The sequence below is a fragment of the Grampus griseus genome, assembly GCF_964374135.1.
Source record: "Grampus griseus genome assembly, chromosome: 1".
Lineage (NCBI taxonomy): Eukaryota > Metazoa > Chordata > Mammalia > Artiodactyla > Delphinidae > Grampus > Grampus griseus.
In genome coordinates this window covers 76300764-76315739 of record NC_139017.1, presented here as the reverse complement: position 1 = coordinate 76315739, position 14976 = coordinate 76300764, and the positions used below count along the sequence as shown (strand labels likewise).

The 14976-nt window shown below is 53.5% G+C and overlaps 2 protein-coding genes across 5 annotated transcripts; one reads left to right on the top strand and one right to left on the bottom strand.

Annotated features, from left to right (window-relative positions):
- Nucleotides 1-105: 105 nt before the first annotated feature.
- Nucleotides 106-5305, top strand: NUDT17 (nudix hydrolase 17). Of its 3 annotated transcripts, none has more exons than XM_082648882.1 (8): nucleotides 106-247; nucleotides 591-774; nucleotides 1018-1043; nucleotides 1181-1273; nucleotides 1509-1607; nucleotides 1836-1972; nucleotides 2341-2493; nucleotides 5075-5305. In XM_082648882.1, the coding sequence occupies exons 1-8, from the start codon at nucleotides 203-205 to the stop codon at nucleotides 5076-5078; spliced, it is 741 nt and encodes a 246-aa protein (XP_082505008.1). In that variant the 5' UTR covers nucleotides 106-202; the 3' UTR covers nucleotides 5079-5305. The 3 variants fall into 3 exon arrangements, with proteins under 3 accessions (XP_082505008.1, XP_082505007.1, XP_082505006.1); XM_082648881.1 differs by having other exon boundaries at nucleotides 106-391; nucleotides 627-774; XM_082648880.1 differs by having other exon boundaries at nucleotides 110-391.
- PIAS3 (protein inhibitor of activated STAT 3) lies at nucleotides 2751-12246 on the bottom strand. 2 transcript variants are annotated; one of them, XM_082648858.1, is made up of 14 exons: nucleotides 12227-12246; nucleotides 9165-9582; nucleotides 8921-9005; nucleotides 8634-8684; nucleotides 8307-8397; nucleotides 7700-7834; nucleotides 7375-7480; nucleotides 6728-6801; nucleotides 6433-6593; nucleotides 5311-5444; nucleotides 5062-5230; nucleotides 4780-4913; nucleotides 4515-4552; nucleotides 2751-3948 (listed from the first exon to the last, which is right to left on the bottom strand). In XM_082648858.1, the coding sequence occupies exons 2-14, from the start codon at nucleotides 9577-9579 to the stop codon at nucleotides 3682-3684; spliced, it is 1860 nt and encodes a 619-aa protein (XP_082504984.1). In that variant the 5' UTR covers nucleotides 9580-9582; nucleotides 12227-12246; the 3' UTR covers nucleotides 2751-3681. The 2 variants fall into 2 exon arrangements, with proteins under 2 accessions (XP_082504984.1, XP_082504983.1); XM_082648857.1 differs by lacking the exon at nucleotides 12227-12246 and adding an exon at nucleotides 11536-11591.
- Nucleotides 12247-14976: the final 2730 nt, after the last annotated feature.

The window sequence follows — 14976 nt, the reverse complement described above, 5'->3', positions numbered from 1 at the left end:
AAGAGGAGCTGAGGATTTAGAGTTGTTCCCCTTTGTCATTTACCTATCACACCCCTGGTTCATCCCCAAGTGTCTTGCCTAAATTTCCCGGGGGAAGTCCCGGAAGCCGGGCTTCCTTCCCACCCGGCGGAAGGCTCCGAGGGGAAGCCCGCTGGGCCACTAGAGGGCGCGGAGTGGGCCGCAGAGACCCCAGAGCCGCGTTATGGCGGCGGCGAGGGTGCTTCTCCTGTCCGGACGGCCGGAGTCGGTGAGCTTCGCGCAGAGCGTGTGTGGCCTCCTGGGCGCCGGGCCGGGGCTCGGGCCGTGGCCCACGTACTGCGGCTTCAAGCGGGGAGAACTCGTCCTCTCGGACAGGCCGTTCCCAGGCGCCTCCGCCAGGCTTCCGCTCCAGGTCCGGAGACGGGGGCGCACGGGGCGGGGGCGGGGGGTGAAGGGCCGAAGGTAGGGACTGGGATCGGGTGGGGGCTGGAGGCGAGAGGCCTGGGGGCCAGTCGCCTGCCGTGGCCTCTTTCCCCATCGGGGTGTCGCCCAGTTTTTGAAAGCCACGCCTCGCTTCTGAGATATTAACCCCAGCGGCTCCCTCCCCCCAGCGACCCCCTTTCTGCCCTTTTTCGGCCCTGGATCAGCAGCCCAGGGCTCCTGGGGCCGAGCTGCCCACGAATCGAGGTGTGGATCTGGCTGTGGCGGTCGTTCTGCAGTCCAGCGATCAGACTGTCTTGCTGACCCGAAGGACACAAACTCTCAACGTTTCCCCCAACCTCTGGGTACCCCCAGGTGAGCGGTCTGAGGGCAAGGCCCTAAGTCCAGGAAAGAAATCTGCCCTTTACCCAACAGTGCTATTCCCAGTCTCAGAATGACAGAGAAGTAGGCCCAGAAATGTGGTATCAACAGGTCCCATAATCACAAGGGGCTACAACTGCATCTGTGCCCACTGGAGGAGGGGGCGGTGTAAACAGTGAGTGAGTGTCCCTGACCAGGAACACCACCATTCACCTGCTGGTCCCACTGTTGTTGCAGGTGGGCACGTGGAGCCTGATGAAGAGGTAGCCAATCCACTGACCCAACCTGCACCCCGCCCTGAAGGAGGGACCACCTTGGGTGTGGGCTGAGGGAAGGGCAAACACAGGACTTGGAGGAGTCAGGCGGTGGCCTCTCTGACCTCTTGCCCCCTCACTCCCAGCTGCTGGACGGAGGACTTCGAGAGCTTTGGGAGGAGAGTGGACTACAGCTGCCCCAGGGCCAGTTCTCTGGGGTCCCTCTGGGGTTATGGGAGGTGAGACAGGGACCTGGGAGCCCTTAACAGCTTCTAACCCACCAAAGCCCAGAGAACAGCCACACTTGCCTTGACCACATGGGACCCGATGGAGTGTGGGTGGTCTGGAGTTCCCAAGCCCACGACCCTTACCCATGTCCCTTCTCCACCACTTCTACTCTCCACTTCCTCAGCTGCATTTACAAAGCCCCAAAAAGGGACAGGAAGTTCTCATTTTTGTTTTCTTCTCTCTTAGTCTGCCTACCCTCCTAGGCTGAGCTGGGGTCTCCCCAAATACCATCACATCATTCTCTATCTACTTGTCATTTCCCAGGAGTCACAGCAGCAGCTACAGGTAGGGCTGGCAGTAGAGGAAGAAAATGCGGCTTAGGACAACCAAACAGACTGGTTCCGACTATGACTAAGGAGGGGGAGAGGGAAGGTCAGAGATAACCAAGAAATCCAGTAGCCTCTCCCCTTGTCCCTGCCCCAAGTCTCTCCACTCCACCTGTGGGTGGGCTGTGATCCAGAACAGGTCTTCTGAGAGAGGCCATGACTAAGGGATCAACATGTCTGGCTCCAGGCCCGGATCCAACCAAACCCAAGAGAGGTGAGCGCCCTTATGTGGCTGGGACCAGATGTAGCAGCTGCGGTGGCTGCCACAGAGGATGGGACAGAGACACCCAGACATCTTCCCCAGGACCTACCGCCTTCTGTCCTGTAAGTAGGAGCTTCTCCCTAACCCTCCAACACACCAACACATACACACTGAGAAGTTCAGAGGAAATTTTGTGCTGTGGGGGAGATTTAGGGAGGGAGTGGGTCAACTGATAATGAAGAGAGCACATGAGATCAAAGATATTGCCCATGATACTCCAAGGGTTCCTGTCCAACTGGCTAGCACTGAAGACCTGGGTTTCAGTCCCACTCTCTCATGAGGGCAAGTCATTTAACTCTTCTTTCTGTAAAATGAGGTTAACACCCACCCACCCCTCTCCTGTGGTGGTTGGGAGGATCAGATGACCTTATGGATACGGAAGTGGGCTAAGCCACAAGGCACAGCCCAGACAGGAGCTGTCGTTCTGCAGTGCGGTGGAACTAGAAGAGAATGGAGGAGCTCGACCTCTGGTCTTGCCCACGTCCACACTGCTGCGGACGACCCCAGCCACGGCAGATAGCAAAGAGAGGGTCAGCACTGGGACCAAGTTTGCCCTCAGGCTCTGGCTACAGCATCTGGGCAGGTAAGGATGAGGAAGGACTTAAGGACTCCACAGTGTTGGGCTGAATGGTCTAGTGTTTTTATGGGTGTGGGGGAAAGAAAGGAAGAAAGAACTGCCCTTGGAAATCCTCAGTGTGACACCCCTACCATGTGGAAGTGGAGCTCACTCGGACCCAGGGCCTGCAAGGGAAGAACAGAACGTGGCCCATCCCACCCCCCACAAACCAGGGATCTGGAAAGCAAAGTGCTTAATCCCCTCCCCAGCCCACCTCCGTGACACTCACAGAACATCCACAACCTTTATTATGGGTAAGAACTTTGCTACAACTGTGGGAATAGAAAGTAAAATTACAACATAGATCCTAGGCCCTAGAGGAGCCTGAAAAGGGAGACTGGAGAGAGCACAAGGGTGCTCCCACCTCCCAGGAAAGGTGCAGAATGAGCCAGACCTAACCACAGGGCCATGGGCCTTTAGAAGCTCAGGCTCCAGGCTGGTCAGCATAAGCATCATTGTGAACTTACTTAAATATATAAATAGAGAGACCCAGGCGATTGGCCAGGCCCTTCTCCCAAACCCCTGGGGATCAGGGCTAAGGCCTTATCTCCTCCTCAGTCACACTGGGAAGCAGGAGGCAGGGAAAGTCATCTTTGGAGTATTTTGGTTTTTCTTGTTTACACACAAAAAATATGCAACCCAAAATAGAGTTCTCTGTCCATGTGTCTGCCTATCTCAGTTACTCCAGCTGTCTGTTTGGCCAAAGAGAACGGAATGGACGTGAAGAGACAATGGATATGGGGAAGGAACACAGCCGGCTTTGGGGAATGGGAAGAGAGGGCATCTGGGGGACACGAGAAGGGCCCCTTCCCCACGAGGCTTTAGACAGTCAAGGCTGAGGATTCAGCCCTTTCCCCAACTCACATCCCATCCCATTTGCCTCCCACTGCCTAGGTTAACAGACCCAAAGGAATGGGCTGGACATCAAAGAACATTTCCAAAAACAGACCCCAAATGTCCTTTAAAAGAGGTTAAATATTAACCCTTTGGGTGCTAGCCTTGTCAGGCAGAGATAAGGCCAAAAACAGGTGTCCATGAAGATCTTTCTGGCCTTGACCAAAGCCCTTCTGATGGGTCAGAGGGGCCAGGGTTCCAGACTCCACAGCATACTTGCTCAGTGTTGCGAGGCGGTGAAGGCTCCATGATCCAGGGGACTCAGTCCAGGGAAATGATGTCTGACCGACAGCCAGTCAACGAGGGACCTGAGGGCAGGGGTCCTCCATGCCCCTCCCTTAAGTTTCCCCCAGGGGCCACAATGCTACTGACACGGCCAGGAGGGGGTGCCGGAGTGGTGCTGCGGTGAGAGCTCCCCAACGTGGGGCCTAGCGGGCCCAGGAAGTGGGAAGGGGTTCCTCGGTACTGGAAGAAGTGGCCCAGGGCATCCTGTTCGTCTAGCGAGGTGATGACGGACGGACCATAGTGCTGGGAGGAATCAAGAGCATGGTTTAAGATTTTATCCTGACTTTACAAACCGCCTCCCAGTCACTCATCTCAGAAATATCATATGGGATAAATAAACCCCTCAGGATCCCAAAGTATTCTCTGAGAAGCAGGAGAGCCTCCCTCTGACTCCTTCCCCTACTTCCCCACACCCCACCCCTCTTCCCTGCCTGGAGACAGCCCCACCAGCTTGCTAGATTCTCGGCCCTGTGGGCGTCTGAAATGTGTGGAATGTCCGGCTGGGGCAGTCATGGTGCTCAAGTGCACATGGGTTTGGGGGGGGTGGGGAGGGGTGAGCAGACAGGCACAGAACTACACTAAAAACTCTGGAGACAGAACAGTAAGTAACAGAGGACAGAGGAAGACATGGGTGAGAATCCGAAGAAATCCCAGTGGGGCCTAGGAGGGAAATAAACTGCCTGTACCGCAGTTTCCTTCCTTTATGGAGAAGCACATTAAGGTCCCCGGGGAAAATGAGAGAGTAAGGGGGCCCATCAGTACCTAGAAAGGAGGCTTCAGCAATCTGAGATGGAGAAGGGACCACTTACCTGACTCTCAGTCTGAAGGAAAGAAAATAAATCTAAACCTGGTAGGAGAAGAAAAATTAAAATCAACCTCCTATCTGACCCCTTCACCACACACACACACACACACGCACGCACACACACACACACACACACAATATCAAAGAAGTTCCTTGGATTGTGGCCCTTTGCAAAACAGCCAAAAAGCGCTGAAAAGGAGCAAGGGTTGTGAGCTAGTTTGGGGGAGGATATGGCAGTGCACGGCCCCACCTTGTGATCAGTGTCATACCTTGTATATCAGCCCCCAGTGGGAAGGCAGGTGGGTACTCATGTAGTGGGAGACTGGACAGGAAATCCCCGCCCAGCGTGCCCATAGCAGGGCTCCGTAGCACCGAAGATGGCTGGTGACCAGATGTCAGGACTCTGTGAGGAGACAGAAGGAATCACAGGTGTCCTCACGCAGCTCAGCCTCTCAAGTCCCCTCTCTGCCCCCGAGTTTGCCCAGTGATCAGAAAGCGTTCCTGACTTCTTCCTCTCTCTTCTGCTATAGATTCAGCCTATTTCTTCATACCCTTTGCTTCCAGGTAGAGCTGGGATAGCAGCTGAAGTGACAGGACAGTGCTTCTTCGTCGGGGGCAGGTCCTCCTCGTCTGATGAGCTTTCTATTGTCAAGTCAATAACTTCAACCTTCTTCTTATTCTCTGATGGATTGCCCTCTTGGACTGGGCTATACTGGAGGCCTGTGGTTGGTAAGAAGACTGTGTCTCAGAGAAGAGGCCATACAAGACTTAGCTCAACTGGGGGACAGGGGGTCACTCACCATCCAGCCCATACCCTGGCGGGGGGCAAACCTCAGATGCCTCCTTCTTGGGTTTCATTGGGCACCAGGATCCATCTTCCATGAACTGGATCTCATCACAATCCGAGCAGGAATTAAGAATCTCCATGAATAAACTAGGGGAGGGGAGAGAGAGGAATTCATGTGGCTGGGAGATGGCTGCAACAGTAGCCAGGGAGTTCTGGGACTCACCTTCCTGAACCTCAGTTTCCTCACCTGTAAATTAGGGATGTTATCCACCCTCCTGACCTCTCTGAGTTGTTGGAATCAAATAAAGTAAGGTGCATAAAAGAGCTTTGAAAATTTTAAATGCTGAGTTTTAAAATAAATACATTCTAAGCACGTGTTCCATGTAGTACTAGGAACAAAACAGAAGGAGCAGAAATAACAGAACTCTATAAGCTACCTCAAAAAGAGGCACTGGGGGCTTCCCTGGTGGCGCAGTGGTTGAGAGTCCGCCTGCCGATGCAGGGGACACGGGTGGGTTCGTGCCCCGGTCTGGGAAGATCCCACATGCCGCGGAGTGGCTGGGCCCGTGAGCCGTGGCCGCTGAGCCTGCGTTTCCAGAGCCTGTGCTCCGCAACAGGAGAGGCCACAGCAGTGAGAGGCCCGCGTACCGCCAAAAAAAAAAAAAAAAAAAAAAAGAGGCACTGGGAACAAGAACCATAATGTAGGCTCTGGAAGCAGGTTAGGAGTCGCTAGATCAAAAGAACTTTATTGCTATGTTCAGTAAGAGGTCAGGTAATTGTTTGATGTAACAGTTTGATACACTGGCTCTGCCACTTACTAACACTGTAACTTTGAGCAAGATACTAGGTCTCAGCTTCCTCACCTGTAATGACCGTACCTATCTCACAGGGTTACTGGCATCTCATAGGACTCAATGAGATAAGGCATGCAAAGTACTCAGTACGGTGTGTAGTGAAGTCCTCAATGTTGGAGGGAGAGATAGATAAATAGATAGGTAATATTTATATAAAAGAGACAGGTATGTTAAAAGTTGGGAGGGAAAGTAAGTTACAGATATATATTTATATATGGGGGCAGGGGCCAGTCCTAGTGGATGTCCTAGGTAAAAGGAAGCTGAATGCAGAACAGCCCTACCCATCAATGATAAGAGATTCATAGGGAGCCTTCTTATCACACACAGGACATGTCCACGTTGGCTTCTTCTCATTCATCTGTAGATAAAGGGCAGCATCGAAGCTCTGCAGGTGGGCGCAGGTGAGGGCCCGACAAGGGACAGTCAAGCGCATCTTCCCTAGCTGAGGAGAGACGAGTTCTCTGGTCAGAGTCCCCATGTCCCAGAGAGCCTCACTCTAATAGCCCTAGGAACCCTCATCTGAGTCTAGAGGTTTAACCCACCACTCCTCCCCCTTCTCTTCTCCCTTGTACCCACCGGGCACATGAGTGACACCCGGAGACTTGTAGTGGCCACCTCACTGTCCGGGTCAGCGGTCAGCTTCTCCTTGACTGAAACAAGAGTGGGGCCAGAGCCATGGGGTCAGCAAGGCTGGAGAGAAGCCCGGGAGGTGGTGAGGCCAGAAGCAGATGGCTCTGGCTGAGAGGCGGCTGGGTAGAGCGCCTTTGGGGGCCAATGGGATGTCACATGGGGGTGGTCTGGGATCTGCATTACGAAGGCTAGGTGGCGGGGAGAGATTTCCCCATCCCTGAAGATGCTTAAATACAGCTGGGTGACACTGTGGCAGAGATGACCTAGAGGGAATTGAAGCAGCACAAGAGGGTTAGTGTTGATGATACTTAAAGACACTTTCTAGTCTGGAGAACCCAAATTCCAACAGGGCTGGAGTTAAGGTCTGCGAGGTGCAAAGCAGATGTATAACTGGGAATGCAAGGGTGTCAATGCCTGAAGTGGCCCCACTTTTCAACCACAAAGATTGGTAACAGGGGTACGGCACGGGTTGGGGTTCATGTGAGAGGTGAAGTAAGTTGTCCTAAGAGGGGTATGAGTTTTAACTGTAAAGGCTCGAGGGCCAGGAAGAATTGGATACTGGTCAGAGAGAAGAGGGACGGGATGTTACTCACTCAGTGCCCGGGAATGGTCTGGGTTCCGGATGCCCTTTGCTCTGAGTTTTTGTAGAAGGGTTCCTGCGGTCAGCTGCCTCACCAGGTACACAGACAAGGAGTAATTCTACTTGGAGGTGCGGGGGGAGACAATCAGCCTCTGCTTCGTACACCACTACCACCACCACCACCAGCAGCCCCCCACCTTGTCACATGAGGGCCAGAGACAGCAAGTTAATGCAGAGAGACCCACGAAGAGAAAGATGTTTCCCCAGCCCAATGCACTGGATGATTCCCTCTCACTCCCTGCAGGCTTCTCCAGGCCCCCAGCCTCAGCCACGCTCACCCGTCCAAACTCAGATGACCAGTTGACCACGATGGTGTTGGGAACAGTGGCCGAGAGTCGAGCCAGGGGTGTGATGTTGATGGGGCGGCTGGGCCTCTTGGGCTCAGCCCCATTCTTGGTAGGGGGAAGGTAACCCTGGGGGAGGGAGGGAGGGAGGGCCTGGTTAAGACACCTTGTCTTAGGTCCCTCACTGAGATGAGTGAGACGGGGGCCCATTCAGTGACAAAAAACTGGGGCACTCTCTAGGGTTGGCAGCAGGGTTCATTCCTGGGGAAAAAGGATAACTTACTCACTGACCAGATAAATAGAAACCTGCTCACTGAGTTCTTGAAGAGGAAGAGTAGGGATACCCCACTTCTTCCAACCCTCAGCTCTAGGGTCATCACTTCTGAGAATCTTTCCTGAACCTTTGAGTTGAACTAATATCCCCCCTCTGGGTTCTGAGAGAACCCTTGTTCAGCCCTATCTTGGTACTCTCTAGATTATATTGATTCAGTCAGTAAAGTGAGCACCTACTATGTCAGGCATGTCTCTTTCATAAAAGATGTAACATTTAGGAACTAAAACAGGGAAGGGGTTACTGCCAGAAGAAGGGAAGAGCATTTACCGGCAGGGGGCACAGTTTCCCATTGACCTTGACAAAGAGGTTGGGGGGGAAGTAATCCTCTTGGGGGCAGCTGGTCTCACAGAGACAAAACCTGGTAAGAGATGAGAGAAGATGAAAGGGTGGGAGGCAGTTCTTGCAGAGAGAGGCAGGCAACCTCAGAAAATCAGTCATGGATATCTGTAGCCTTGAGCTTCCAAACAAGAATCCTAGGGCTGGGGTGGACATGGCAGAGCATGTCCTAATAGTAACCTCCTAATAGTAACCGTCATACCCTTACTTCATTCCCACCCTCAGTGGGAGCCCTGAGGGGAGGGAGAATCAACTCACCTTAGCTGCACCTGTATGGTATAATCACATTTCGCTCCTGGCAGAACCTCTCTGGAAGAGGGAGGGAGGAGAGATGTCAGTATGTGGCCCCTGAAGGGCAGGGGTGAAAAGAGACACAGAAAGTTAGATGTCCAGAGAATAGAGAAGGGACATACAAGAGAATGAGGGACAAAGCAGGTGCAGGAGGATGGAGAGGAAGGAGGGCAGGGCAGAAGAGAAGAAAGTCAGAGAGCAGAGTCTAAGGGTAACCACCCAAGGATGAGGCAGGACGACTGAAAGAGATGTACCTGGATGTGAGAATCTGCTGCACTTGCTGGGGAGTGAGGGCAAAGGTGAAGTGCGCTTCCTCAAACCGCTGGCTAGAAGTGGATGCTGAGGACACAAAGGGGCAGTTATTCCCAAGCCCATGCACAGGCAGCCACAGAAGTTGCCCCTATTCCAGGGTGCTGATCCCACAGGACTAAAGCCTAAGAAAGGCTTGGGAAAGAGGCATGGAGTCCAGGAAGACCCAGGGATCACAAAGAGCCATACCAAGGGTGGTGGGCCGGATGAGCTCCCCGTAGATTTCATAGAAGGGCAATGGTTTCATGGTGACATCAGGGTGCACAGGCTGGGGCAGAGGGGGGTGCATGTCCACTTCACGCTTGGGGCCCAGCAGGGTGCCAGGGGCCAAGAGGGCTGGGGGGATGGGAGCTAGAGGACCAGGAGAGCCTACAGGAGGGGTGCCAGGGGGCAGAGAGAGCAGAGAAAGATCGGAGGGCCCCAGGGTCTTCCGGGGAAAGCGTCGGCGGTAAAGCTCTTTGATCTTCATCTGGACGCTGGGGGCACAGCTGGACTTGAGGAGGTGCAGGGCCTTGGCCAGGAGCTCGTGCTTCCGTCCACTCTTGTTCCGGCCAGCGAAGCCGAGGAGCACCTGGAGCTCAGACACCCGGAAACTCATCACCATGTGCTGTGGAGACCAGAGAAGCGTGAGAATCCTACCTTGCACAGGGCTGTCCTGCCAAAGACACTGGGGCTGAGCTAGTAGGTGGGCAATGCACTTTCCCTCCAGCACTAATCAGAAAGGTGCTTTGCAGCCAGTGGATTACTGCCAGACAGCGAAGCTGGCCAAACGGACATCTAGGTCGCATTTTAGCAACCCTCAGATCACCTCACCACTGCCCCCCAGGCTTGAGCAGCCCTATCTCCCTGTGCCTGGCAGTTTAACAGGTGAGGGCAGGGTGCAGACAGCATGCCACCCCAAAGCACACCTCTCAGTCCACTACAGCCTTTTCCCTCCATCCCTGCGGTGAGCCTGGACCCTCCTGTAAGCTGCTTATCTCCTCTCCTGCTCTTTCTCAGACACTCAGATCCATCCCAGCTCCTGGGAAGAGGATAGGAGACAGGGAGAAGGAGGGGGGAGAAGAGGATTCAGGCCAGACAGCCCCATAGAGAAGAAAGGGGCCAGGTGGCTGGAGGATTGTGCCCCACGGCCCACCCCTCCCAACACCTCGATCTACCTCAGCTATTTTCCCCAACCCTCTGAAGCTTTTGTGGCCAGGGTTTTCAGGTCAGGGTTCAATGCTCATAACTCCCCCAAATCCTTTCTCAGTGTCATTTACATAACCACCTCCCCTCAGTCCTATTTCTGTGGGAGAGAAACAGGACCAAAACTTGGGGTGAGAGGTTAACAGCGAATTGTGAAATCCAGGTATCCTTCCTGTTTACCCATTTACTCCATCTGCCAGGAACTAATATCCTGCTTCTCTCCTACCCAGAGAAAATAAGTGATCCTCCCCCTCCTCCACAGGGGTGGAAGAGGGAAGAGGGAAGCTCTAAACAGAGGCCCTGGGAGGGTGAGGAGAAGGTGAGCAGCCCCTGAGCCAGGGTGCAGAATTGCATGCTCTCCTAGGCAGCTAGACCCAGTAACTAGACCTCAGGCCCTCCCAAGAAAATGGCTCCATTTCAAAAGGCAGAATAAAGCCAGGAGACAGGGGGATGAACCCCATGGTTTTTAAAGGTTCTGTGAGATGTCCTCGGATATGGTTATCCTCAAGTCTCTGGTAGTGGTAAGCTCTCTCTTTAAAGGACTCACTTCTATGAATCTCTAGGAGACCCTGCCACGGGCAGGCCTTCCTAGCCCTTCACAATTCTTCCCCTCACAGGAGACATTATGGCTTTGGGCCCCTTTTGAGGAATATGATTAAAAACTTGCTCCTCTACCTTTCTCCCCATCCTAATTTCCTCCGTCCTGCCTTTATTTCTCCACTAGCTTTGTCAAGAACTTCTCCCTTTCTATCCCATAGTTTCACTCCTCTGCCCAAAGATACCGACTCACTAAGGCAGGACCTTCTTCTCAGCCTCCAGGATGCTTCTGCCCCACCCCTCGATCTAGCCCCGCACAGCCCCGCCCCCTAGATCTCAGCCGCCTACTGGTACTTCCCAAGGCTCAGATCCCAATAGCAGCCCCAAAGCCTCTATCCTCTCAGCGCCTTTCCCCCGAGGAGCCTACCCGTAATCTGCCCCCCAGTCACATCCAACATCTGCCCCCTACTGTCGCATCTCTGGCCCTTGATCGACTCGCCCCCTTTGCCTCTACAGCAGCTTTTCCTCCTGGCCCAACTCCTACATCTGCCCCTACTACCAAATCCGACTTCTACCCCGCGTCCCCGCCCCCTGCGCCTCGGCCCCCAACTGCGGCAATTCCCCTCGGCCCCACCCCTATATCTGCCCCGCGGCCCCGCCCCCGGAGCCCCGCCGCAGCCCCTTCGTCGCCCACAGGCACTTCTCACCATCCCCGGCAGCCAGTCCCCGCCACGTCTCCGGCCCCCACCCGAGCCCTCAGCACCCAGTCTCGGTCGCTTCCCGGACTCGGCGTACAGCCGGGCTCAGTCCCGATGGGGATGGGGGAGGGGGCCGGTACCTTTAATTCGCCCAGCTCCGCCATCTTGAGACATCGCAGGCGCCCGAGCCCGAGCCCGAGCTCAGGCCCAGGGACCGGCGCACAACTCTCCACCCCGGCGCCGGCCGCAAATGCCGCCTGCTCCGCCCAGTCCGGCCCCCTACACCTCCCCTTCCCGGCCCCGCCCGCCGGGTTTTGGACCCAGCCTCAGCCCCTCCCTCCACAGCCGAACCCAGCCCCTGCACGTCTTTGGCCGGTGTGCCAGACCGGTAGACCCGGAGGGAGTGTACCGCCCGAAGGATCGCGGGGTCCCAGGGGGCATGGGAAAGGAGGTGGACCCGAAGCACCTGGGGGAGGGGGCTTTGCCACGCCGGGGTTGAGAAGGGATGAGCTTTTAGGGAGCCAAAGATACTTGGAATATGGAGAGAAAGTATCGGGAAGGGCTAAATCTCAGAGAAATGGGGGAGGGGGTAGCGAAGTTGGAGGAAATACCCTCAGCTCCTTATCTACAAGTTTAACCATCTAAATTCAAGAGTTCTACTAATTCGGGAAATGGGGGAGATCTGATCCATTTTAGAGAGGCTATGGTGTCGTGAAGAGTTCATTCTATTCTCAATTCACCCCCTCCCCCCCAATTACATTGTATCTCGTGGTCCGGCGGTAGGACTCAAACTCGGCAGCAAAAAAGTTTGGTGCGGAGAGTGGGACTTACCAGCACAGTTGCAGGGAGCGGGGAGGGGGCTCGGGAGGCTCAGAGGGTGGGCTGGAGACGTGGGGGGAGGGGGCCCGGCGCCGCTCCCGCAGTCTGCCCGGCTGGAGGTCGGTCCGGCAGCTGGACGCTGCAGCCGCAGCTCCGCCTGGGCGGGAGCTCCGCCCGGCCCAGCGCTGGGGCTGGGGCCGCCCCCCTCCTGGGTAAGCCCGCCAGGACCGCGGGAGAAGTGGGGAGGGGGCGGAGCCTGAGACGGGAGGGGCAGGGACTCAGAGCCTGGCCGGGAGGGATTAACTCCTCTAGTGAGTGGATCAGGAGAGAAGTTCTTTTATCTCCCATTCTCACTACCGCTGTGACCCTTGCAAAGTCGCGTATGCGCTTGAGGTGGAAGAATGGTGCAAATAAGATGGTGTGGAACTGGAATCTGATCGCATAAAGAGGTTCCTACTTAGAGTCTCTCTCCCTAAGGGTAAGAAAACATGGGCTGCTAAAATCCAAAGTGTACCTAAACCCTAACTTTGCCTGTGGTCCCCTACCCCCTACCTCAAATACACTGTCACCAGAGACCCCACAGCTTTGAAGTAGCTGAAAGTGAACAGAGGGGAGGTTTTCTCACCCCAAAAGGGCACCCTTCTGCCACTCTGAACTGCCTGCTCTCCTTCCTCCAAAGCTGTAGACCTTCCAGAGGCCCCATTCTCAACTAAGCTAATCACTCGCAGGCAGGTCCCTTGAAAGTACCAACGTGAGAGCAGTTTACCCAAACTAGGTACTGGAAAAATTCATAGCATTTTATACTTAGTCGGCTGGGACCTAAGTGATAATGTCATTTGTTCAATAAATATTTGAATGCTGTTCAAAGATTGTTAGGTGGTGAGGACATAAAATCCTTGCAGGAGTTCTCAGTCTAGCAGCAGCAAGATGGTTAAACCAATAATTGGCATACAAAAAGAGTGCTTTAATAAATTATATGAGTAATCCTCTCATTTAGCTTAAACCTTCAGTATAATCCTTCCCATGAGACCCCACAGCTGTAAGACTGAAGGTGCCAGCATACCAACATCCCCAGGTACCTGTTGAACTGGACCATACCCAACTACTTTGTGGATTTTGTCCCTAGGGAGGATGTCTGCCCTCTCCTGACACTCAGGTTCTTTCCTTGCTGCCAGCAATGGTGGAACCTCAAGCTCCGGTATTTGGTTCTAAATCCCAACTGCTCCCTCCAACACTTGAATCTTCATCAGGCCCTGAGCTCTTTTTTTTTTTTTTTTTTTTTTTTTTTTGCGGTACGCGGGCCTCTCACTGTTGTGGCCTCTCCCGTTGAGGAGCACAGGCTCCGGACGCGCAGGCTCAGCGGCCATGGCTCACGGACCCAGCCGCTCCACGGCAGGTGGGATCTTCCCGGACCAGGGCATGAACCCGCGTCCCCTGCATCGGGAGGTGGACTCTCAACAACTGTGCCACCAGGGAAGCCCCCTGAGCTCATTTTTTGTTCTGTTAAGTCCTCGATATCAAAAGTTACTATGGACTAGCTTGTATCTTCTAGAATTTTCAGGGGAAGGAGAAGAGGGAAGATTAAAAAAAGAGAGAGAGATGGGGGAACTCTGTGGGAGTGATGGATATGTTCATCATCTTGATGGTGTGATGGTTTTATGGGTGTATACATATGTCAAAATTTATCGAACTGTACCCTTTACATGCAGCTTATTGTATGTCAGTTATACCCAAATAAAGCTGTAAAAATGTAAAGAAAAAAAAATCAACCTCACCTTGATTCCTAGTGACTTCATAAAGGAGGGATCTCCTTTAATAGTTAATTTGAGTCCCCAAGAAAAAGAGGAAATTCTCTTCCAAGGAGGAGCCGCTCAGCAGTGGACCTAAAGAGACTGCTGATAGCAAGAGCAGAAGCTCCAAGAAAAAGTTCCAAAAGCTATTCCAGGGAGATTAGAATGGACATTTCTCTGATGGGGCATAACCCATGGAGATATTTCGCAACCCATCCCCTATATCCCAATAAAAACAAATTCACAAGGAAAAAAAAAAAAGAGTTAATTGCAGTTATAAGTTCTAGCATCCCTACAGGATAACATAAAACTAGCAACCAGGGCGCCTGAGTCTGATCCTGCCTGCAAGCTCTCTCTATCCCCAGTGCCTGGCACTTAGTAGGCCTTTTAAATATCAGTTTAATAAAGTAATGTTACCAGACAAAGGAGGGAACCTGCAAATCAGAACCAAGTTTCAGATCGAGGGCATTCAAAAACATGGTCTGAACTGCATCATGGCTCACCGAGCTTCACCTCCTCTCACGCATGCACTCACATCTGAAGCCTGGAGCACGAAGGGGAAGTGAAGCAGGAGCAGTAAGTCCCTACTGAAGTCCGACTTGAAGAGACAGCCCAGGAGGAAAGAGGGGAACATTAAGACTAGAGTTACTTTGAGAAAGAAAGATTTATTTATGAAATCAAGGAAAATTTCAGGGCTTGGGGGTGTTGGGGTAACAGTTTATGGGGTTGTATAGAGGGAGATTGTTTAGGAAGACCAGGGGCTGGAGAAGGTTCCACTTCTGTGTTATCATTAACATCACTGACCATTCCCACAGCTCAGCCATCCTGGGATCAGCTTCCAGGAGCTCCAGAGGAAGCCAAGGGCCTGGCTTCCATTACCAGAGCTGTTTCCTGACTCATACTTGAACTTAGCAAAATGATCTCCCCCTCTCTGGACCCTTTTCTCAGCAGTTTCTTCATTCTTCCCACCCC